The sequence below is a fragment of the Choristoneura fumiferana genome, chromosome 4 (genome assembly GCF_025370935.1).
Source record: "Choristoneura fumiferana chromosome 4, NRCan_CFum_1, whole genome shotgun sequence".
NCBI lineage: Eukaryota > Metazoa > Arthropoda > Insecta > Lepidoptera > Tortricidae > Choristoneura > Choristoneura fumiferana.
The window spans coordinates 7,080,566-7,107,178 of NC_133475.1; the positions used below are offsets into that span (position 1 = coordinate 7,080,566).

General features: G+C 37.4%; 2 protein-coding genes across 2 annotated transcripts; one reads left to right on the top strand and one right to left on the bottom strand.

The window, feature by feature from the left end:
- Nucleotides 1-45: 45 nt before the first annotated feature.
- On the bottom strand, nucleotides 46-14,736 carry LOC141427386 (venom allergen 3 homolog). Its single transcript, XM_074086743.1, has 9 exons — nucleotides 14,629-14,736; nucleotides 11,628-11,786; nucleotides 7,588-7,684; nucleotides 4,558-4,687; nucleotides 3,645-3,729; nucleotides 1,214-1,388; nucleotides 864-1,049; nucleotides 594-775; nucleotides 46-217 (listed from the first exon to the last, which is right to left on the bottom strand). The coding sequence occupies exons 1-9, from the start codon at nucleotides 14,734-14,736 to the stop codon at nucleotides 134-136; spliced, it is 1,206 nt and encodes a 401-aa protein (XP_073942844.1). The 3' UTR covers nucleotides 46-133.
- A 76-nt stretch (nucleotides 14,737-14,812) lies between these two features.
- Nucleotides 14,813-16,313, top strand: LOC141427385 (uncharacterized). The gene is made up of 2 exons (XM_074086742.1): nucleotides 14,813-14,995; nucleotides 15,086-16,313. Exons 1-2 carry the CDS (start codon nucleotides 14,866-14,868, stop codon nucleotides 16,285-16,287), a joined length of 1,332 nt encoding a protein of 443 aa, XP_073942843.1. The 5' UTR covers nucleotides 14,813-14,865; the 3' UTR covers nucleotides 16,288-16,313.
- The last annotated feature ends 10,300 nt before the right edge of the window (nucleotides 16,314-26,613 follow it).

A 26,613-nucleotide genomic window follows, 5' to 3' on the forward strand; every position in this document is an offset into this window, starting at 1 on the left:
TTTTTTCGAGGATTTTGGTAGTTTCTGCGAAAGCTAAGTTGTCGTTGTGGATTTTGATTATTAAATTCTTGTGTAATTATTTTGCGTGTAAAATATTCTTGATCGGAGTGTTCATCATTATTTGCATACTCGTTTAATATTGTTGATTGAATAGAATCAGTGACTTGTTTTGAAAGATGTCTTGTCTCAATTTCTTGTCCACCATGGTTGGCAAGTTCTGAAAAATCATAGTAGAGATATTCGCCTGGATTTCCGCTTCCGGCTCCAGATTCATATTTTCTTAAATTTAAACACTGACAGTTTAAATTGCAAGTGCATTGAGTTGTACTCGGCAAACAAGAGGTCTTTTGTGAATTACAAGCACAAACTTCATGTGGAAATGCGTGGGATTCAGGAGTGACTTTTTGTGTGATCTGTTGGTACCGAGGCTTTGTTGTTAGTAGATATTCAGTTCTTTTTAACCCTCTCGTGCATTGCTCAATTTCTGCTTTGTTTTTATCACTATATGCATTAGGAAGATCAGTACCTGAATAACGAGTGCATATGCCGTATGATTTTATTTTTTTAAAATGTTGGTCATAACATGGACTTACAAAGTCCTTAATGTAACCGTGTCTTCTGTGAGGCTCTGTTGATGACTTCGTTTTGTAAACGGCACCATGGATGTTTTGCAAATGGTCTATGGTATGGTGATACGGAATAGCATCATGCCGTAACGGATTATTGGTTACTGCGTGCGTATTTTGGAGATTAGGTGAAACCTCGTGTTGTATTACTGTAGAGACAATTAGAAAAGTAAATTGTACAATAATGCATTAGGTAGGTATAAATTTGGATTGCATTTTTTTCTGACTGGTACTTACAATGTGTCTGGTTGGGAGCATGCCTAATTTTCTGATGCCCTATACCCAAGACACCATCATCAGTGCTTTCTTCGTCTTTGGCATCATTTTGAATAGGGTCGATGTTGTCGTGTTTTATCAAACGATTAGGTGGATTAAGGATTCTTAGAAGGCTGCTCACGGCTGGAGGTAGCGTAGTCTCTGGAACTAAATTAAGAAATTAATATAAAAGTCTGTATGAAGGAAACATTGGAAGATTGTATTGGAGAGGTTTTAGGCACACACATAAAAACTGAACTCAGACTTACACTTGGTTTTGCGACTATATGTATGTAAATTGGTGAAAGTGACCCATAAAAATAAACATTAACCTTTACTTTTTGTTGGCATTGGCCTGCAGAGACCAGTGAATGATTCATCTCCTTGAAAGTCGTCCTTGCATTGAGTAGCTGGGTATCCGATGGTATACACCGGTTTGCCTTGAATATTGCCTCTGGGAGCAAAGTTGCAAACTAGTCTATCCACCATTGTGCCTTTGTCGTCTATCTGAAAATCATTATTTGTTTATATTCTATTGTTGTGCAGGAGTACTTTATTTTAATCAATAAGCAAGGTATTTTAATACCGTATCGGTAAACGTGTGTAAGAGAATGAATTTAAGATTAATTCACGTTAAAATTGGACTAATGACATTTGTATTATACCGGGTGTGGCCTGTAATATGAGCAAATAATTAAAACATAGATCATACTCGTCAAACTGAACAACATTAGTTCAGCGACTTGTAAAAATAATTAGTTTCTTAATTTTTATTACACTAAAGTTTATTCGAAGAAGCAATGTAAAGCAAAATGCTTGATGTTTGTAGCGTGACAGGCGACGTCAGTTGTGTTCTAGGATGGCGTACATTGATTGCAGTATTTAATTTGTATGAAAAAAGGAAAATTCAAAGACTAAATTATTTTTAAAAGTAGCTGAATTTATGTTGTTCAGTTTGACGAGGACGATCAATGTCTTAATTTTTTACTCGTGTTACAGCCCACACCCGGTATATGTAATAGAAATGCAAAGTAAACACTAGTCAAAAAAAAAAATGAAACGCCTAACGATTGACAGGCGACCAGGCGACCATATCAGTAAATATTCATTGGCTGTGAAATTGAATTAGAGAGTGGCTATTATCTTCGAATTGTAGGAGTATGGCAGCAAGCCACTTTAATAATTGAGCATTTATTAAATAGTTTCTACATTTATAAGATTTCGATTTGCGAAAAAATGCAAGTAAGTAGGCCAAATGAAACTGACGCTAAATAATAATCAAAATTCCTTAGCTCGTGGTAACCAAAGAGGGAAATTTAATTTCCGTGCAATTGAACAAACAGTTTTTTGGATACTTATACATAATTATTTAGCCTGTTTTATTATAACATTTTACTTATATATTTTTTAAACGAAATATACTTTTTTACAGACAATACATACAACAGTCGGTATGAAAAGCGAGGTCGAGACTCAAGTAACTAACTACCGTTAAGCTTAAGTAACAAAATTTGGTCCTCTCATCCACTCAAAGGTCGACTGGTAGAGATCCCTTAAAGGGATAAGTCTGCCTTTGTGCAAGTATCATAATTTAATCATACAATCATTGCTTTCTTGGGTACATAGGTTCTTAAACTAAAATAAAATATTTCGCAAACACGAATTGAAACCCTGTAAAGGGACATCACATCTCAAAGTTTGTCGATTATATTTTGTTTCTTTTGTTTTGTTTAATAAAGAGTTCCGGAACGGTCTGACTAGTTTCCATCTTTTCGGAACATTTTTTTCATAGGTTAGTGATCGTGAGTTGAACCGTATAATCTAGTAATTTTATCAAATAGTAGCCTGTTGCTCGCGACTCCGTCTGCGTAGAATTAGTTTATCGCTCTCCGCGGGAATTACGCAATTTTCCGGGATAAAAACTATGTCCAGGAGATGTTAGTCTAACATCTGGTATAGATTTACTTAGTTACTTTACTTCAGTTTTTCAACTATACCGTATAGTAAATGACCTGTTGTAAGTATGTAGTAGTGCACGTCATTTTGCGAATTTATGTCTGGTAACCACAGTTGCCAGAAGCATTTTGCTAATAGTACATTTCTGTAGAGGCTGGGAAGTAGGGGGTTGCCGGCCAAGCAGATATAGACGGATAAGTATACGAGGCTGGCATGTTCTTTCACGCCGAGGCTTGTATAGTGCTTTTCTCAAACATGCACTAAAATAAATAGAAACTCCTAGAAATCAATGTTTTATTCGTAAAACAACTAAAATTGTACCAGACTCAAATTATAACTGCCATCTATTTAAGTGTTAATTTCATTCTAACATGATTTTTTAAAACCTTAAAATAATCCCAATAAAGTACTATCTATAGTCTATACATACTCGGCCTGCAAGCCTTTCTTTCCCGGCCTCTGCAGTAATGTACTATTAGTTGTGTTCGTTATTGTCAGGAGAAGGTTTTTATGGAAGAAAATTTAGAAAACTTACAACGGGGGCGAAGCCGCGGGCAACAGCTAGTAAAAAATAATAATCGCCGAAATGTAGGTATGTACGGCGTACGCGCATAACTTCCGAAGGACGGCACCAAATTGGATAATATTTTTTTGCTGTATTCGTTATCGACAGGACAAGGTTTGTGCTAAATAAAATAAATAAAAAAACTTGAACGGGGTGGAGCCGCGGGCAACAGCTAGTTTGTAATATTAGTGGGATATCTCACGAGAGCTTAAGAAATAATTATTAGCGTTAAGCTTACTCACGCTGAACCTGGCTTTTCCGCAGCCAACCAGCCTGGTCGCGGCCCAGATCAATTGTGTGAAATAATTGGTTTTGCTCTCCCGTGATCTGGAATGTTTGCTTGTGATTAATATTTTCTTTAGTTAATTGGTCCAAGTCTGAAATTAATGAATTAAAAACATGCCAGGTGATAGACATGATCGGCCATTAAAATGTTCTGTTAAATAACTGTAACTACCGACCGAGGACCTAATAGGTACTACCACAAAAAATGATTCACTACACATAAATACATACATCTATGCCAAATTACAGCTTAAGACTCGCTGATCTAAGCCGTAGACAGTATTATGAGCGTAAGTAAATATAATGTAACAAACATGTCAAGGACATAAATATCGATATAGAGCTATAAGCGTCAAACGTATATGTATTTATCCATCAACCTCATGGTTTGTAGTAAGGAAAAGTGTAAAGATATTTTTGACGTTTTCGTAACGTCTGTACTGTTTTATTTCCTTAATTACCTGAGAAGTGCACAACTATGTAAATATACCTACTTATTATGAGGCTGTTAAAAAATACGTTAGGTTTGAAATTCTGAGCCTAACCTAAACGAGTCGGTTTTGCCCTGACCCAGCTGGTTCACTCGCTTTATAAAATTATACGAATACTTTTTATGAGAATTAAGGTGATAGTTAATAATGCTATCTATACTAATTTCAATTATGCGAATTCATTATTATGCTAAGTACCTAAGTGTTATACTTTTTTATTATTATGCTAGTTCGATGTTATGCACAACTATTATGAAAAATCCGTTATACAAATTCATATTATGACAATTAATGTTATGCAAAGTAATCTAGGTAATGCTGCATCTCATACAAAATGCTATTGACGGCTGTATACGAGTATTAAATGTAAATTACTTACTCGTTATAATAAGTTACACTGCCTGTGTAATCTAAAGCCTGAATAAACCAAATTTCCACAAAGCTCTTCACATTTAGTCCGGGCGAGTAACCAGTAACAGTCGCTATGTTCTGACCGACCTTTGTGTCAGCTGAAACAGTGAAAATTAGGTAAAACATTAACCCTATTAAATTTAAATAAATTTCATTTTCATATAGATAGTTAAAATTTTGAAAGCCCAATTTTGGTACCTATTTCAGTTATTTCATCAAAGACCTATTTCATACTAAGTACACAGTTTATAAATTGGTAATTTATTAGTTAAAACGACTTTCTATTAAATTATCATCAATGGTAGAGCTAATTGTCTATTTTAAAATGAGGCGTCGCTCACTCAACTAAATCAGTTCATTTAGTTAGACTATACTAGTTAGACAGCAAATCTTACAATTACCGCCTGAGTCTAAGGGGGTTTAGCTCCCCGTTGGACTCGGGCGGTTTAATGTCTAACTAATCATAATGAACTGATTTAGTTGAGTGAGGCACGCGTCTTTTTAAATCAGAGAAGCTCTATCTACTAACATTATTTGTCTCAGATATACAGCCTACCACTGCTTCAATAAAAGAGAAATCATCATGGTAATCGTCAATCGAAAGTTGTCCAAACTTAGCTGGATATATGTTTAGGAACCCACGAAAAGAACGCCACAATAGCGAGTCTTGCGTTTTCGGCATCCATCAGGTATTGTGTTTTTTTTGTAGTTTATCTAATTATCTTCTAATTATCGTGGTCGCCATTGTTATTCTCTTCAAGATCTTGATGACAAGCGCCAGTTACACGAAACAGTTACAGTTACACTTATACGAGAGGAATGGCCACACCTCTGCTTAAAAAACGGTGACGGTACGGAATCGCAGTGACGCATCGTATGCGCACAGTTTTTATAGCATGCTCTCCACACCGCTGCTTAAAATACGGAATCGCAGTGACTAGACGTGCCGTTTTAGGACTTTGCCGAACAAAACTCGTTACGTTTAGGGCACGTCACTGCGATTCCGCACCGTTTGCGTATTTTAAACAGCGGTTTAGATAGCATGCAATAAAAACGGTGCGCATACGATGCATCACTGCGATTCCGTACAGTCACCGTTTTTTAAGCAGCGGTGTGGTGTGGCCGCTCCTTAACTCTTCGGGACTGCTTTTCTGCGCGCCTTGAGCACATTTAGCACAAAGTTCGGATTCTCGAACTATATTCGCTCAAATGAGCGAAACATACCAACTTAGTTCGTGGAAGGGTTCGCCGTCGACGGATACTTCGCAGAGGACATAATTTGCCAGGAAAGAACATATAATTTTTAAAATGTAATACTTTAAAAATACAACATATTGTACTTTAGTTTTCTGTTAGCCTTAGCGGTCCCGCGACACCGACGATGCTTAGATTAAAAAAAAATATTACTAGGTACTTATGCTAAATTAACTTAGGCTAATTTTGCGGGGAATCTGCATAGTCCCCGCGGGATAGTAATAGGTAAACAAATTCTTCGATTGGTTTTTTTGAGATATCGAACTTAGAAATAATAATGTTGGGATTAAGTACCTGCTTTTCTAAGTTGGTTAAAGTCTGACCAGAAATATATGACCATTCGCCATGTTGCGGAATTTCATTGGAACTAATTTCGTACACTGGCAATAATCTTAATGATTAGATAGCAAGTCTGGGGGTCAATCTTGGAGCGGTGGCGCCGTTGGCGGCTGCTCGGCACCACTTCCATCGACCCGGATCTACGGTTCCGGAAATCCGGAGGGCTCGAATTCGAAGTCTGAAGTCCTGCCGCGGCTCGTCGCTATCTCCGTGCAGGGAAGTGACCCCAATTAGGGATCTGTATCGTTTTTTTCTCGTCTAATTCTATTTTATTCTACTTAAGTTCTCACGCCCTAGCCGGGTTCTTGTAAAATTGCATTTAAATTAATAAATTTTGTAACATTATAGTTGGCCTTACAGTTATTTATCTCTTTAGTACCTACCTCTAGTGGTGACGCTAACCGTCACATTGGCACAGTGTCACTGTGGCGGTTTCTTTGAACAATAACAAAAAATGCCCAAAACGATTAGCAGTCAACAACGGATCATTGTAAATAATGTTTATAATAAACTACTGAAAAAAAAAACGCTTGGGGAATGAAACTATTTCCCTACAAAATCATTCCAAATTAACATCAGAGCTGACAGGTAAACGTTGTAGACAAGTCAAGATGTCAAGTCAATAAGAACAATAGCGCCCTCTTGACAATAGTCATATATTTTTGGTTTACCTTTAGGTTATTCATATTGTTATTGCTCGTAATACCAGGGATGTTATGGATATAACATTTCGGACCTGGATACGGATAAGGATATATGTCAAACATAATACCGGTTTCGGTTCCAGTTACGGATGTTAAATTATTACTGATTATCCGATAGCTTCTAAGAAACTATCCGAAAATTTTATATCTGATTCGGTTACGGTTACGGATAGTTTTTTATTTCGTATATCCGATAGTTTCGGTTACGGATATGGAACTCCATAACATCCCTGATTAATACTGGCAATGTATCCGCTTGTTTGTTTAATTTACAAAAGAAAAAATAAGTACGTGTCCAATGTTTTTATTATCTAACTGAGAGCCGTGGTGGCCTAGTGGTTTGACCTATGGCCTCTCTAGCAGAGGATCGTGGGCTCGAATCTCGGCTAGCACCTCTTACTTTTTTAAAATTCATGTGCGAAATTACATTTGAAATTTACCGCGTGCTTTACGGTGAAGGAAAACATCGTAAGAAAACCTGAAAAACCTGCGAAGCAATACAGTGGTGTGTGTGAAGTTCCCAATCCGCACTGGGCCTGCGTGGGAACTACGGCCCAAGCCCTCTCATTCTAAGAGGAGGCCTGTGCCCAGCAGTGTGACGTATATAGGCTGGGATGATGATGATGATGATGAATCTAACTGATGGACTCGTTACTCGTCAGTACTCGTTATCAGCATTTTTAGGACACAAGCCCATTTACCCAAATCCCTGCAGAAGTCCTCTCGATCCGGTCGAATGACGCCATCGCACTGATCCACCCATCGCTGAGCGAACATTGCTAATTCCTCCGACCACTCCTGCAAACCACAGATAACTTAGTAGATAAACATTTAGATGAAACTGTATAATATTGCCAGCTTAACCAGCACTTAAAGCTGTACCGGAGGAAGATAGCAGAACTAAATTGCTGAGACATTATATACATCTGGCTAGACAACCGAGATTTGTAAAAGTTTAGCGTAAAAATTTACTTTTCAGATTTATAATTAGGAATCCGCTGGTAGTCTTCGTAGACTGATTTTTTTCTATAAAATGCCGTCTGTAAAAGAGTGAATTCAAAAAGTTCAGGCATGTTAACTGGTAGTGAGGTAACCAAAAAGACTGGTTGATATATATTCCTGGCAAAAAAGTTAGCCCGTGTACCAGACAATTTCCTTAGAATTTTTTAACTACCGGTAATAAACTTGAACTCCATTGAAAAATGAAAAAAATTTGCTCTGATATAAATTACTAGCATTGTCGCTCAAATTCATTAATACTATTAGCGTTTCACCTTCTTCATCTTATTATAAGGCTCAAAAATTAGTCAAATGCTGTCGCAAACTTTATGGTAGACGCGATCGAGCCACTTTTATTGAATTACTAAACTGTAGGCGACACTCCAACCAAAGTGATATTTTAAAATGACAGCCTTTTAATTTGCTGAATTGTCTCTTCTCAAGATAAGGAGTATCACTTTGGAGAATAGCACCTAAATAAATACCATTACTGGTGGCAGGTGATGTCTCAGACTTAGATCGCTATCGAACACGAACTGGAATAATCAACGTTACGTTACTTACTTTAATCACAGTAAAGGATTTAGCAAATATTGTTTTACTTTTTTCATAAGATAAGCCTAAAAAATCTAACAACTTGTTACTTAATAGTTTTGCGAATTAGATCGTGCGTAATAAATTCAAATGTTTTTTCTGTAAGGCGAATTTGCACAGACTAAAGCAGTTAGTTATTTAACTGCAATTTAAGTGTTAGCCCAGGGTTACCTAATAACTCTGTGGAAGACGCCGTCGCTATATGTAGACCACTAAACATACATTTTTTCCAAACATAAATAAATATAATTACAAATATCTGTACCACTAAAACAAACTAAACGAACGGAATCTAATTAATTAAAATTACAATGTATTCCTAAGAGAGTCTGTTCACAGCTTAAGAAAGTAAAATCATTAGTTATAACTAATGATTTTACTTTCTTAAGGTAAGCTAGCTATGTATACATACCTAGTGTGAGTTGAAGTTATTATGAATGAAACACTAAAAATTACTTAACGAAAGGAAAGTACGTCGCGAGGACTAACGCTCAAAGCTTTAAAGGATACTCGGTGATGAAATTGATGAAAGTAGAGATTTGATTTCAATCTTCGGAATGCTGGATTAGATCAGATTCACGTGACGAATGCCGAAATAGATTACACTTTAGACGCGTTTAAAGACATAAGGCTGCTTATACACAGATGATTTTACTCCATAAAAAGTTAATCTTAGCTTTTGGACTTGTGTAGATAGATATTATACGCAAACACCAATGGTGTTGCACAGAGTTTCTTGATAGGTAGGTATCAAAGATGACAAAAGGACACGGTTACGCCACCATAATGTCCCTGTTCTATTCAAAAATTTGCAAATACTGGCGGTAGTTAATAAAACGTTTGATAAAAATTCACTAACTATAGTCTCAAAAATTGCTAAATAGATTTGGACACGAAAAGTGTATACGTTTGTGCAGGGAGGTGGTTGATTTTATATCGTATCCTATTCTGTCTTATCATATCCCATTCTAACTATCCTATCCTATCCCACCTTATCCTTTCCTATCCTATGCTGTCCTGTCCTATCCCGCCCTATCTTATTCTTTCCTATCCTATCCTGTCCTGTCCTATCCTATCCTATCCTGTCTTAGTAATATTATAAATTAGAAAGTTTGCAAAGGTGTTTGTATGTTCAGATGTTTGTTACTCAATCACGTAATAACAGCTGAACGGATTAGATGAAACTTGGCGTACAGATATAATATTTCTCATAAAGGTATTTCTAACGCAGGGAAAGCCCCGGGTTAAACTACTTATATGAAAATATTTATTCACTGGAGACAAGTATCTACGTTAGCGCAGCGCCTAAGTTCAATTTAAAGTTTCCATTTCTATTATTAGGAAACTATTAGAACCCGCGACTCAGTGCTTTTGGGTTCTTTAGAATATTTCTACGTGAACTTTACTTACTTAGTTCTAACAGTTGATAAAATAAATCTACAATAAACCTCGTATAAGGTAAACGCCCGAGTGCTCGTCGTAGTTGGCATCTATTATATAATAGATGCCACGACGACGATGCCAAAAGATAATAGACAAAAGATAGGGTGTCGTCTATTGGGCATTAGCGTGTCGAGCACTCGGACGTTTACCTTATATGTTCTGATAATAAATAAGTAATAACCGACTGGCCTTTACCTATTAGGTCTGACAGTGGAATTTGAACTCTCATTTTAAATTTTCAAATATCGCCGTCTCAATTTACGTTTTATGACACGACATCGGTGCAAACTTTTATATGCATTGGTATATGAACGGTAATGTTGTAAATTTTCATTGGCTCGGTCATTCTCATTTAATGGTGCACCTGTCTAATTACCGTACCGCTTTTTTTGTCAGGCAAAAGCGACACGGCACTGAAACTGAGTGCACATCTAGAAACAGGATGGCTGCCATTTACATTTATCTGTGCACTCAATTCTAATTACCGTGTCACTAGTGCTGGAAAAAAGCGGTACGGTAATTAGACAGGTGCACAATAAAATGAGAATGGCCGGGCTAATAAACAAATAAATATTTTTAAACTTAGAGATTGATATTTCGGGACTTAACATCCCCTGGAAATAAATATCAAAATAACAAGCAGCGCCGCCTCTAGCCCTTGATCAAGAGCGAGATTGTGTACACCGCTTCCACAGCTCTCAAAAGGCACCATCATAATTTTATTTTGCACTGGAAACTGGAAAATGCCCCCCCTTGGCCCCTTGCCATCTGCCGCCAAAAGCGACCGTCCTTCTTGCTCTACCCCAGGCCGCATGATACCAAATAGTCGGTTCTCGGAAACACACACACATTACCGACTTTTTAATATTCCGAAATCTCAACCGTTAAGTCTAGAGACTAGGTACAGAGATTTTGCACGAGGAACGTATAATATGCCACAAACAAGTTGTTAATATGTATATCGCCAGCATGTTAATAGCGCATAATGTACGTAAATAGGGTCTAAGTATTTAATGTTAATTGGGTAGGAAATAAATTTAAATTTAATTTCAGTAGGGGGACTTGAAAGGGGATAGAAACTAAAGCCATATTAAATGCGAATTCAAGAAATTATGTTATGTTATAATAGAGTTAGGTAAACGTACGAGTGCTTGTCACTGTCCCAATAGTTGGCATCTTTAATATTTTGTCATTAGCAATGGACACGACAGGAGGGAGGAGGCCTTTGTCCAGCAGTGGACGTCTTCGGGCTGATGATGATGGTGATGATGAATAGACACGACAGCAGAATCGTCTATTGGGCGTTAGCGTATTGAGCACTCGGACATTTACCTTACCTATAATCAGTTTATTTATACTTAACCTAACCTTTTTAGAAAAGTGGAAACCCCCCCCAAGTTTTTTATTTCAAAGTTCAACATCTCAAAAATGGCTGAACAGATTTTAATGAACCATAGCTAAAAACCACTGCAAGGATGATGCGGTTTTTTTACGTGAAACCGAGTTCGATTCTACGTAAAAAAAGGCATTGAAATCGGTCCATCCGTTTGAGAGCTACGATGCTACAGACAAACTGACTGACAGACAAACCTAAAACATCCCTTTTTTGTGGCGAAAATTGCATAGTTCTCATGGGAAAGTGATCATTTATTCGTAGATGAAGTTGCGGGCAACAGCTAGTGTGATATAAAACAGCTACACTTACCACTTTGTTCATATTCGCAGCACTAGGTAGATTCCTCGCAAGGCCCAGAGCGACAAAGTTCCTCCTCTGGTTAATTTTACTGACAATATTTTGAGCATCATCTTTTGTTAATAGCGCTGCTTTGTCGTAGAATTTACAGGAACGATTCGGACCGGGATTCTGGGAAACGTCACACAAATTTAATCGAGTCAATGTTTAATCATCATTCATCATTATCAGCCGGCAGACGTCCACTGCTGAACAAAGGCCTCCCCCCTAGAACGCCACAATGAACGACAACTCGCCACTTGCATCCACCGGTTGCCCGTAACTCTCACGCCTCACGCCTGCCAAACGTTTCGTCTTCTGGTTTGCGATCGCCACTCGAGGGCTTTTCTCCCCCAACGGTTATCTGCCCTTCGAGCGATGAGGCCCGCCCATTGCCACTTCAGCTTGTCTTTTTACAGCTAATGAGTTAATGTTTATTTCTTTTATATACTTAAGATTTTATTTAAATTTTAACATTCTTACAGGGCCGGGTTAACCATGTTGGGGCCCCTAGGCAACGCAAATTCTCGGAGCCCCTTTTCAGCCATTTGAAGATCATCAGCTTTTTTTAAGGTCCAATCAAATTAACTGACAGCATGGGTCGAAAGGATGCATATTTTACAAAAAAAAATTACTTCATGAAACATTTTAAATATTAATTATATAATTTATATATCATTTTGCAACACTTCTTTGTATCCGTTTGAGCTATTTGGTACGTTTATGTATTTATTTTATTGTATAGATTGTTTATTAGACACGTAAGAGTGACATCACGCGGAGCTTTAACTAGCTATACTTATCACTTTATTTTTAGGGTTCCGCAGGTAGTTAACTAGGAACTCTTATAGTTTCGCCATGTCTCTCCGTCTGTCTGTCCTCGGCTAAACTCAGGCCGTTAGTACTAGAAAGCTGTAATTTGGCATGAATATACATATCAGTCACGCCGAAAAAGTGGTAAAATAAAAACTAAAACAGTTTTATTTAGGGTACCTCCCATTGACGTAAGGTGGGGGTGATTTTATCCCGCATCCTCAGTTATGTGTCGTGTTGTGTCGTAACGCATAAGAACGGTATCGGTTTCATACATTTTACATGGTCGCGTTTTATCTGATGCAGTGTGTTGTGTCACACACAAGCTATATATATGCTGTTCAAGCTATGTTTCCCTCTCACTCTCTCTCTCTCTCAATATATATATATATTGTGTGTTGTCTGAAAAAAAATGTTTGATATTCAACGTTAACTTTACCTACCTACTTATTAACTCTCTACGCTCTCTCTCTCTCTTTCTCAATCAAACAATTTTTTTCAGTGGTTTTATTTAACCTTTTGTGTGTGAACTTGCCCTAGACCGGTTTTTCCAGGCGTAAATAACTAGCTTGATAGGAATAAAACGAGGCCTAATTTTCTCTTTTTACGAGCCACAAACTCCGTGTGTAACCAAACGCTTAACGCAATGACATGAAAGCAGAACAAAGGATAATGCAAAGCCAATTCGCATTTATACTGCCTAGTTGTCTCTTCCTGTGTAATTGGAGGCTAATTGGGTGAAGTTCAAAAGTTGGACGTTTAACAACGAATAAACAATCCTGCTAATATTATAAATGCGAAAGTTAGTGAGTGAGGGAGGGCGAAACTTTATTAAGAAATAAGATATAAGTAATAATTTTAAATATAAGGTATTAAGATATTGGGATTTTACTTAGTGCCTAGTGTTTTCGTATGTGTATTGTAACTGTTGCCAATTAGGGTAGAACATAAGAACATCTTGTAGCACTAAGACCTTTTGTATTGATTATGTTCTGGCAGAAAAATATTCGAACCAACTGAACCGCGAACCACTGTGGAACTCCCGGTGGAATCTTTTCGTAGAAAAAGTCATAGTAATATCGCATTGCTTGACAAGGGAATTCATTATGACACTTACTGTGAGAACGCTCTACGGTGGATTAGGAATCAAATGGTTCAACTGTACCATTTTTAGGGTTCTATATCTATACCTCAGTATTCCGTACCTGGGCAATAACTGAATTATTATAGGATCACTATCCGTCGTATTGCCTCTAAAGAACCTTTTTTTCAAGAACGTATGAAGGTTTCAAGCTGAAATTAATATCTAATACTTTCTGCTACCCCTCGAAGCAGTGAAAAAATCAAACTTCTACCACAGAATAGATAATGGTACAAGTACCTACAAGTACGTACGATAATAGTACAAGTACGTCAACGCAAGGAAAATATATGATACAGACATGAACAATTCCCACGGCTACTAAGAAATATTAAGGATATTATTGAAAATACACGTGTTTAAAAAATAATTAATTTCGATCTTTATTGCATTTAACTCGCTGTTTCGTTTACAAATAAAACCAGCAAAGCAGTGTTTAGTATAACAACCGTAGTGTCTGGTAGTTTTCTGGTCGAGTCCGTTTGGCACAAATTAAAACCTAAAAATGTGGAGTTCCTGCAACATAAATTTCGTGAATAGCCAGGTTTAATGAGTATACTCCACTCCGTGTCCACGTATTGAACGAGGGAAAAACGTTCATATTTTTGCTTTTAAAAATATAAAGCTAGAAGATGGTTGGCTTTTACAAGCCCTTGCGACTGAGAAACTTCAATCAGGAATCTAGAGTCTGAGAGACTTATCCATGTACAGATACGAAGTTTACAGAAAACAGCGAATGCTGCTATTTTTTTTAATTTCATTTTGACACTTAAAGTAAGAATATCCACATAATCAAAACGAGTCTGTACCTACTACTTAATCGGATCAAACCAGGTACTGCAATAATAAATGTTTCCTAAGTGCCTGAATTAACTATTAGTCTCTTAGATTAGTAAATGCCCTTACGTGCCGTGTCTATCTGATATCTACATTATTTATTGGGTCATCTAACCGTTATTATAGGCACAGAACGTAATGGGCGATGAATATCGCACACCTGCTAGGTATAAATTAACCAACCTTATACATGCAGAGTGTGTGTTTCGGACATATCTCACAGTATCCAGCACAGATCTCTCGGATGTAGTCGGTACAAAGAAACAATACAAGCAATTTCACATTTATCATAATAATGAAATATCCTAAACCAAATAAATTTCTCTCAAAGTAAACACTGTCATCAAGCGCGGCCCAGTAGATTCGTTTTATAATTTGGCAGCTTTCAAGTGGTGTTAGCTAAAATGGACAATTTCTGTTATGTTTTTTGTATTCCACATTTTAGTATTTGCATATTTAACGCGTACCGAGATAAACTGCTATTCCCAGGGAACCACGACCGAGGGCAAGAATTATGTGAGAAAACAAGAGGCCATTTTTAACTTCAAAGGTAACTTTATGCTAATTTTCGTCTGAAGTGTGCTCTGTGTTTTAAATTACTTGTTAGAGTTATAAACCAATGCAATGTTTTTAATTTCAGCCGCTGCTCATTATAACGGAACGACCCAAAATCCAAACAAATTAAATACGGATTTAAAATCTAATGTCTTCAACAAAATCCTCTTTGATGAAATGCTGTCCGTGAAGAACAATCATGATACTAAGGATAGTACTGATGATTCGTTAGTTAAAATATCACCTAAAATTTATTTGGTTACTCCGACGTTTGGCATGAAACAAAAATGGCCGTTCGAACATGTAAATTCAAATAAAAATAAATTAACAGAAACTTCACTTCCTGAAAAGGATGATAACCTCAAGACACTTATGCATATTATCATGAAAAATAGCGATGGTACATCAAAACTTAACAAAGTCTACAAAACCATATTCGAAAAATCCACACTAGTAAACCGGAACTTAGTTAGCAACAAAGTGGTTGGAACGAGAAGTTTACCCGATTCGCCATTGCAAGTGGTATTAAAAGATCGTCCAGCTCCTGGTGTGCGAATCTGCACGTGTATGAAAACGAACCCATCAACTAAATGCAGTCATTCGTGTACAGGCAGCAGCACTACAAGTAATAAAAAAAGATGCACACATTCCACTCCGAGTGCAAGATCTCACGATTGCTCACGGTACAGTACGAACCACTCATGCACTAACACCCCGCCCACTCAAGTTTCAACTCCCAATCCGTACTCGTTCTACCCAGCTTTTTATCTGCCTTATACATATTTCGGTAATGATATTACATACAGAGTCACCTATCCACAACCGAATATATTTGACGATGTAAAATATCGAAAACCCAAACACCGCAAGACAACAACAACACGATACGATGATGATTTGTATTACGATGATAGTGACAATAGAGAAAAAAATAACTATAACGATAACAGAGCTGAAGATGACGATGAAACTAAATTGGCATCCGAAAAACTCGAAAACTATCATACGACTAAGAAAGGTTCTACATTATTCATTAATATTGATTATATTGAAGAGGTTGATAGCAGAAATGATGAAAAAGATGTTGAGAAACTGGTAATGACTAATAAAGGTGTAAAATATGATGTCAACCAAGACAGACTTATAAAAGAACTCATCAATGATCTTAAGGGCAAACGCAAGAAGGTTATTGTGAAAGATTGTTATTGCAGCTCGTCCATTAAAACCTTCCAAATTAATATTGCATTACACCTGTTCACTTTGTTATGTTACTGTATGAAATCGTAATAAATTAAAACATTTATTTTGTTTCATTCTGGCTTTCATAACATTCTATTCAGGTAAATTAGTTTTCTCGAATTAATTTGAGAAATTTAAATTTCTGCAATTTACTTTTTTTACTCGCAGAATAAAATTAAAACAATGTAATCATAAAAATATGTAATCAAGTGTTGTAATTCTCTTACTGCCCGAAGGCAATAAATATACCTACTATAAGTATAATACCTAGAAAGAAGCGAGGATCTATTAAAAACATTATTTGACAGAAATTTAGTTCAACACTGAATTGAAATACATATTTTTTAAATAAAAAAACTGGCTAAGTGCAAGCTGGACTCGACTATCGAGGATTCGGTATAAATTTTTAGGTATCTCTGAATATCCAATGTTAGCAGAGCGCCTGTCCTGATGACATAAAAATTAAACTAAAGCTTATAACTAGGTTTTTCCACTGTTCCAAGGGGTAGCGTACCTACATATGAGGAAACTGAATCAGGTACGGGTGGAACCATTTTATTTTATAACTAATTGCACTATGATTTCTTTGGCAAATGTATGGGATGTCAATATGAAATTAGTAAGGAACCCTAAAAAAATAACAGAAAAGTGTGTTGTAACGTAATTTTGCCACAAACCTATTTAAGAGAGTCGTGTTTGAATAATTCACGAATTTCTAAAGCCCGTGCCGGAAAGAGAAATATCTAGGTAAATTGAGAATGAATATTTCCAAGTTACTTGCGTGTGGGTTCAGGATTCTGTCGTTTTATTTATTGCTGCCACCAAGCATAGCTCGCAGCTAGATAAATCTTTCACGTGGCCATTCCGAGTGGGTCTGCAACATAAATACGTACGTATAAAAAAATTACGCAATAAAATAACGGTTTAGATTACGTTCAATTAAATTAAATAAAAATTACAAAATGAAAATTAAATCAAACAATTCAATTCTTATATTTCTGCTTTAATTTATTTACTCTTTTAGTTTCAAACATAATCTTCTTGTACCTATAGGCTATAAAATAGTACTTTTACTAACCAGCTGACTGACAGCCAAGCCTGCAGGCTAGATTATTGTGACAGATATTGATTATTAGAGATGCGTATTAACAAGGGATTTTACGAAATTTCCACAGAACAGGACAAGCCTATTTTTAATCCTTCACGTTAGGAAGGCATTGGACTAAGGCTATTAATTTGTAAGTATGTACCTACTTAATAACTTCTATTAAATATAGCTCATTCCAAGAAGCATGCCTGTTCCATAGATGCCCATAAAGCCATAAGGCTGGCTTTTTCCTCCGTCAACGTTTTGGCATTGCCATACAACGAGGAAACGCAGCCAGCCTTATGGGCACCCTGCCCAATAGCAGCGACTTGGGTGATATTTGCCAATATAGATAGAGAGTAAGTTAGTTTAGTTGTATTTATATTTATGTTAGTTAATTATTGTAAACATTGTGTTATTTATTTAATAGATACCTGCTTATTCCAGATTTTTAGTTGTTGATTGAAATCTGTAAAAATAGCTAAAAAATTGCCTTTGTGTATCTCATTGTAGCAAACCAGTGAAATTAATTACGTGTTACTTTATTTGAAAGTTAAAACGGACAAACTTCAAAAAAAAACTCGAATCTTCTAAAACAAGCAACCGTTTCCTTAACGACCACTTAACCGCCTTTATCCGCTGAAAAGGCCGAGGTCCATTTCAATAAATGAAACATGATTTCCGACTTGTGGAAATTTGGTGTTGTTATACAAAGGAAATCTGACCCACGGTCGCGGAAATGGTCGACAGGGCCCGAAGCGTTTGTTTACAAATAAGTATGCTCCAGGGATAGTCAAAATGAGCTTTAATCAATTTCTTTTATTACCATTTTGGGAGGAATGTCGGGCGGAAGAGCTTTGGGACGGCCCGTATTTTGTTTTATGAAATAATCATCCTAAGTATTTATAATCTGACAGCTGTGGAATTCCCTCATTCTCTTTAAATTAAATACAAAGGACGTTAGCTACACAACTGAAATACGTAATGAAGGTACAGTGGAGGTTAAAGATATCTTTACACTTTAATACCGTGTCATTGTATGCCTTCTGATAATTTTATACAAAAGTTCAAACACGAAGTGATAGCGACAAGATGAAGTGTACATAAATCCTTGACCTTGACCGTACAAGGCTGTATTAGGCATTTATTTGTTCCGGGTAACATCTATTTGGCATACTTTTTAATGTCCGAAACATATTACGCATAGCAGGCTTCGCATAATTTATTTACGCCGAATCTTAAACTTGCCGAAATTTTAGTTCAGCATAATTTTGTATACGCCGAAACATGGTTTACCCGAATTTATTTTAGCATAATATTAACATGGCCGAAATTTAATATGCATAATCTTGTTTAGGATATAATAATATGTAACTTAGCCGGATTTTGATAGGCCGAAATCCTGTCCAAATCTATGTCCGAAAATAAATTACATAATTATTATTGATGACTAGAAAATAAACTAACCATAAAAAAAAAACATTTTTATACAAATTTTTTTTACTGACTGTATTTTTTGTTGACTGTACTTGCACTGTCATCCAAACAACATTCGCATATCAAATTTCAAGTCGATCCTAATAACTGTTGAAGAGTTCCGCCCTGCGGAGACGATCCTGGCTGGATCACCAGGATGTCACTACTAGATTATTGTATTGTCACGCGATTTACATTAGTATTCTAAATTTCAAGTCAATCTGACTTCTGTAAGTTGGTCAAATTTAACTTGCAAGATTTGATTACAGACAGACCGACAACGGGACAGGTAAATAAAAGCTTGTAAAAATAGGTTATTAAGGTTAGAATTGTATTTGTAATGGAACGAACAGCCACAAGTAAGAGGCACGGGCATAAAGAAGGGTGACGGGGGGCGATCCCCCCGCAAGGGCACTCGGGGAGCGGAGCCCCCCGCAATAAAGAAAACCCAGGTAACGTGATTGCTCAACTATAGGTTAGGTCAGGTTAGTATTTTGTCAAGGCGCGAAGCGCCTTAACTAGGCGGACTAGTTATTGTCCGCTGCTCTAACTTTTTAAATTTGCTTACTAACATTAAACTATTCTTACACTTCTTATTGTTATTTTTACTAATTATGTGTCATTGCTGTTATAAATAAATTATTTTCTTTCTTTTCTTTCTTTCTTTAAACTGACAAAGGAAAAATTACGAACAGCCAACCACCACTACTCTGTAAGCATTTGCGATACTGCGATGCGATGCGATGCAATGGATGGATGGATGAATGGATGGATGGATGGATGGATGGATGAAATATTTCCTCACATTGTTTGAGAAAAGCACTATACAAACCTCGGCCAGAACAGGGATTGCTGGACTCGTCCATCAATCCCTTACTTCATGGCCTCTGCAATAATGTACTATTATTGCACACCACAAATTAGTACAAATGCAGGGTAATAATAAGCGACCATTCTGCTTTTGGAGTTTCGGACCATTTTACTTCGAAATGAAACATGTCACTTGAAATAGTTGAAACTCATTGGCTCCACTCCGTGATAGTACAAACCTGCAATCCGCGCCTTAATGAAGGCACATCCTGAAGTAAATAAAGGAATCCTGGAAATAAAGTTTGATTTCATTCCCAACTTTAATTAACATTATACATCTGGTCGTCGGAATGCTAAAAGTTTCATTTCACAGAACAAGAGATAGTCACGGACTAAATTAGTCTGCGAATTTGTTATGCAAAGTGGGGTTTGTAAAAATAGCAAGATACCCACTGAAGTTACCTTGCTTCTTTTTATTTAGCGGTTTTATGTTTAGGTGCCCGTTAGATTTTATCTGATTTATCTTAGATCGAAGCTTAATTAACGTTGCTATCGTGAGTGTGCCGTTTTGAATAGTGACCAGTCGATTACCGAGGTTATTGTTATGAGTTGGCACAGAACTAATAATTATAGGAAGCGGTTTTATTACATGAGCTACATAAATGGAGGAAAAAGTTACGTTACTAAATAAGAAGCCAGTTAATTATTTAACTGAACTAAAATAATTCCTTTGCTCACCCGCGACCTTATGATAGCTAAGTTTATGCAAAATATGCGTGTTCATGCAGTTCCTCCACCTCCACACTGTAAGTACACACACAAATCACACAAACCCATCTATCACCACCACCACATTAAGCTGACGCGTTTCAAACTCAACCGGAGCTCATCTTCAGAGCAACACAATAAACCAGTTACTTATTTTTTCCAGCTTAGTCTGAGGTGCCGTTCGAGTTGATGTTTAATAAGTTAATTATAGCGCCTCAAAAAGGATACCACGAGGAATTGCTAAGTCGAATAATATGGCAAGTGGCTACTAATTTTATAAAATATGCAAAAGTAACACATATACTAGTTTTTATCTAGATATTCTCACGGATCGGAATAAAATTTCAAAATTTGAATCGCTAGGATGAGGTATGACATTTGGCGCAGTTGTTTTATAATGCAATTTAACGGAATCCGGAGTGAACTTTTTGTAAATTCCTATGGGAATTAAGAAGAATCCTGGATTTTCAATTCACTTGCCAGATCTAATTACATAAATTACACGTGCAAAGAAACGGGTCACTTCTCTTGTTAACCCCCGAGTCCCCCGACGCAAAAATAGGGGTGTTATAAGCTAACCGCTGTGTGTCTGCGGTCTGTGTGTCTGTCTGTGGCACCATAGCTCTAAAACGGGTGGACCGATTGGAATGCGGTTTTTTATTATTTGAAAGCAGGTTTTCTAGCAATGGTTCTTAGCCACGTTTTATCAAAATCAGTTCAGCTTTTTTTGAGATTTTGATGTTTGAAGTGACAAAGTCCCCAAAGGTTTCCAAACTTTTTGTAGGTTAGGTTATTCATAATTTGTTCGAGTACAGTTGAGAGAATTCTGGTGTTGCTCGAGAGAATCTTCTGGAAAAAAGTGTGATTGCTTAACTCAATGTAAGCACAATATACGTAACTAGTTATGTGTATTGTGCTTCCTAGTCAGCTCAACTCGGTGAGTTTACAGTGAGTGATAAAGAAGCGATCATAACGACCCTAATACGGTATTTGACAACTCCTGAATTTGCCATATCTTAAAATTATTATGAAAATATAGATATACCTACAGAGTGTTCAGCGAAGAGATAACTTAAATCGGTTGAAAATTGAATTTCTAGTGATTTTTTTTTTAAATCTATATACTTACCTGTCTTTTTCTCAAACGCTTTTCTCTATGCAGCAAGTATGGCGGTACTGGCGTGTGACGTCACATGCCAGTATGGTTTTCTCTGTCTAATCTTGAATTTCAAACCTTTATAACTTTGTTATTTGTAAAGGTAGTTCAAAAATTGTTTCTCTAAAATAGTCAAATATCGTATTTTAAACCACTAAAAGCCATAGTAAAATGTTTAACGAGTTTCTCACTGGCAAAAACGGAATCATCTCACTAATTACCTTGTTTACGTTGAAGTTTTTTTCTCTTTTGTTACTTCTGTTTGCAAGTTTGTACAATGTAGAATGAGGTGGTTAGGTAGTTATGTACTTAAGTTAAAATAAATTGAGCGCTTCTCGCCAATAAACGTTACAGTTTGGCGAGTAACACTAAATGTAATAATTAATTGTTTTTAAGTTAAATAAATTAAAAAAAAGTGTATCGGCTGATATTTGTTACTTTTGTTAAATTACTTTTTTTGTTTTGTCTTTTTTTTTTCGCTCATTCCATAAAATAGTAATATATAAAATAGCTTTGAGTTCTCATTTAAGTGAATTGTTAAATTCTTAATGGGATTCGATTTGTAGCATTCGAACATGGCCGATGTAGACGATATCTCATTTTGGTATTTCTGCTTCTTTGGCTAGTTGAAGTATAATTTTGATAGTGTTTTATGCGGCGATTAACATTAACAGTGATCACAAAATCCTATATTGCTCTCGTGTCTAACATTTTTTAATTAATTTGCTAAAACTACAATCACCGTACAACGGAAGAAGAAGAATATATTTATCTTTAATTTAACTGACATTGGCCCAAGCCTTAAGGCCGCCATTGAGGGGAATAATAATAATAAATTCTTAATGGGAATAAAGAATCTTAAACCTTAAGCTACTGGAGGTCTATATGAGAGGCTTAGCCCCAACAGTGGACGTCTGCTGATATGATGATGGTAGAATGCTTTATAGTTCGTTTTAGCTGACTGCACACATTTTTGTTCTTATTAGCGCCTTCTGTTTATATCTGTTACCCTTCATTGGGTCAAAGTACCCTAACCTACAAGTACAGTAGGGGGAGGGAGGACAACACATGGGCCATCTAGATTTTGATAATTTTAGACCTAATATGATCAAAATTGAGATAGCCCATCTGTTTCAGGTGTTGGACCCATACAAGGTAAATGTTCATTTTTTAAGATAGCGGAACAACCAGTAAACCAGTTCGTTGAGGAAAACGTAATTTAGAATAGAAACATGTGTAGAGTCGCTGTTGTTATTGTTATTCATTATCTTCATCATCATCATCATCATCGTCATGTCTGCCGTAGGACGTCCATTGTTGGACATAGGCCTCTCTTATGCCCCATGATGATGATGATGATGGACATGGATAGTGTAGTTTTAATCTCATCTCATCACATCTCTCAATTTAATACAAATTCAAGACTTGACTAGGCTAGTTTTTTGCCAAAATACCAAATTTTAGAAAAGTAACCATGAACAGAAATAATAATTATAGTCTGTACCTACGTAAAATCTAGTCGAGTCAATTTTCTTACTTATTATTTTATATATTATTTTAAACAAGAAATTATAGCAGAACGATAAGCTCAAAAATATAAAGTATTTAGCACTATTTTTATGATATGAATTGAACTAGCTTTTGTCCGTGACTTCGTCTGCCAAGAATTCTACATATCGTCGCTCGGCAGGCAAAAGTACTAAAGCGACACTTCGTCAACTTTACAGGAGAGCGATTTAAGTTTTTTTTTTTACGAAAAAAAATCATAACTTTTTAACCAGACAACCAATTTTGAAATTTCCAGGAATATATGACACATAATTTAATAGACTATAATAAAGGTTTTAATCATTCATAGCAAAATACACTGGTTTAGGAGATAAGTGTCGCTTTAGTAAATTGTCCCCTAGTAATCGAGCAAATGCAATCAGGCAAAAAGACTAAACGTAAAAATTGACCTCAAACGTCATATTTCAAATTAACTAATGTGATTTTACGTCTCAATAAATTTAGTATGTTTTTACTAACAACACACATTTTTTTTCTTATCAAACTGTTCGTAATGCTGATTTACCAAATCGCAAGGGAAAAAATATTCCAAAGTACCTACTGAACAGAAATTAATAAATAATATTAATTAACTATAATGCACTATTGGTACAACACATTTGTTATATTCTCATGATCTAACTATCCGGTATCATGGACTTGTAATATACCAAACTATTAATATACTAAGGGGCTGTTTCACCATCCATTGATTAGTGTTAACTAGCGGTTAGGTGTGATGCCGTCTCTATTTGTTTTGTTCGAATAGACGGAGACGGCATCACATTTAACCGTCGGTTAACGCTAATCAATGGATGGTGAAACAGCCCCTAACAGTAATATGATATAATGCAAATGAAACGTCGTGAGACTTTGCTGAGATTTTAAGGACTGCGCTAAGTGAGACATGGCCGTCTTCAAAATTGACCACCTAGACTGAGAAAAGCTGGAGGAAAAATGCACTGATTGGCACAGACGTGTGTTGGAGGGCCGCAAGTATTGCGATGAAGGCTTGCCTGGCTCAATGCACTTGTTGACAAGAGACAGAAACGACACCAAGGCCGTTCTGCACCAACATCCGCAGACTTCGCTTGTCAGACGGTGAGGACGGACATGTCGCTCTCGCATCGGTCTAGTCAGCCACCAAAGACGTTGTGCACAGGCAACACGCCAAAATTCGTCTGGAACAGACTCGTAGGCCTGATTGATGGTAAAATGTATGTGATATAACCTATGTTCGATATAACGTTCAGTGGGTATAATGAATTACTGGTATTTATGCAAATATCTTTTATATCTAGTGAAATTATATCTAAAGTTGTTATACTGGTCATAACACACCCTGATGGCCATTCGGTTCCACCATGGAGCCGCAGCTGCATTTATGAGGCACACAAACATCGCAGCCCAGGCGGAGAGATACTGCCACCCGCAATGAGTCGTTGTCCAAGAGTGTTTCCAAATAAGGAACAGGTAACGCCACCACAATAACCACGTTCCCGCTTTGACTTTTGATGCCGACGTCAAGCCTGGCCAAACCCACCCCGGTGGTTACACCCACAGGCCCGTGCCAGAGCAGCCCAAGCCCCCCTCGTCATCCCAAACTCATTGTATCTGCGGAGCCCCGTGCAGTGACGCCAGTCTCATTCGCCTCGCCAGTGCATCATCCACATACGAAATGGTATTGGTAACCTTTATGAGATTTAAAAATTTAAGAGATAAGGCCACCAACTCCATGTGCCGATCCGAGAACGCTGGCAAGCCCACATCCGCCGCACGATGCAAACCGAGACCACCTTTACATATGGGCAAGGACGCTTGGACCCATTGCTCATCCGCAAGGGACACGTTCAATATAGTCTCCTTTGTATCTCTCAACGTGACGTCAAAGAAGAAGTTTTTACCCGAACACAACCATTGGAGTGGTTTTCAAAAAATAGGTTACTTTTGGAACTGCGAAACACATTCGTAAGAAAGACCTTAAAGAAGTTAAAGAAGGAGAACAGGCGGGTCAGCAGCAGTAAACCTGTCCCATATTCGCCTTCAGTCCTATACCTCTCAAGGGGGAGGGGGGGAATAAGGAAAGCCAAGTCCTGCTTTACGACCTTAGGCTCCTTAGGTGCCATCATCTAAATACCTAATATTAAGAGGTGATTTTCGAGACGACAGTGCTTCATGAATAGCAAGACTGAAGGTAAGCGGTCCAAGCTGATCTCCCTGCTGCGCACCCACCTGCGAAAGAATTTGAGAATCGCCGTAGACAAGGTTAGAAGGAGAATGATAGACCTGGTGTAAAAAAGGTACAGGGTGGGAATGTATTTTTCCACTTCGCCCAACAGAACATCCCTCTCGCCAGTATTGGACGCGTTCTTGAGATCCTACTTCAAGACGACACAGTCTGGATTTCCGGGTTCCGTGACGAAAGTGCGTGTTGTGGATCGTGACCTCACACCCCCTCAGTGTGCCATAACCCAGCTGAGAATGAGCTGGTCGAATTACGTCTAAGCCCACGGCTGACCCATTATGGAATGACCCTAGTGCTCGCACCACATCCTCCAAGTTTACCGGCAAGGCTTGAATGGACCGATCCGGCTCCCGAGGGAAATTTAACGTGCGGGACGCGGGAGGATGCTTCGTACGCAAGAACACAAGCGTCTCAAGACCCGGAGGTGCTACCGAGTCATCTGATATTAGCACGCGAACGGCCCCCCACACACCGGCCTCATATACTTTGGACTCGATAGTCTTAAGGACAAAATGCGACCTGGAGGAAGCCTGCCCGTCACTATTCAACCAAGTCCCATGTTCAAGTTTGGTCTCAGTTTGCGGCGTGTTGAGAATGTGGGCTTGCCAGTCTTGCTCGCATCAGCACATGGAGTTATTATAGTGGCCTTGTCTCTTAAAATTAAAAATTCTCATGAAGATGGGGTTACCATTCCATTTGTGCATGGTGCACTGGCGAGGTGGACGGCTCGACACCTAATAGCGTCACTGCCTCGGGCTCCACTGATATAACGAGTTTGGGATAACGTGGGGGCTAGAAACGCTCTAGCACTTGTGGGTGGGTGTGCCACTAGGGTGGATTTAGCCAGGCTGAAGTCGGTATCAAAAATCAAAGCGGGAGCGTAGTTATGGGCTTTGCTTGCTCCTTATTTGGGAATACTTCTGGACAACGACTCATTGTGGGTGGCAGTAGCTCTCCGCCTGGGCTGCGATGTTTGTGTGCCTCATAAATGCATCTGCGGCTCCATGGTGGAAGCAAATGGCCATCAGGGCTTAAGATGATCGGTATAACAAATAACACATAATTTCACAATATTATGCTTAAAGTATTTAGTAGTATAATGTGTAGATATAATTTAGTTTTCTTTATGAAATCGTTGGAGTTGCAATTCTAACCTAACCTAGTTTTCAGGCAGTTTCGTTTCTTGATAGGGTCGCAGTTCTAACCTAACCTACTTTTTTGGCATAACACATTATTATTATAATAGTATTACGTATTCCAGATTATACCAATAATTCATTATAC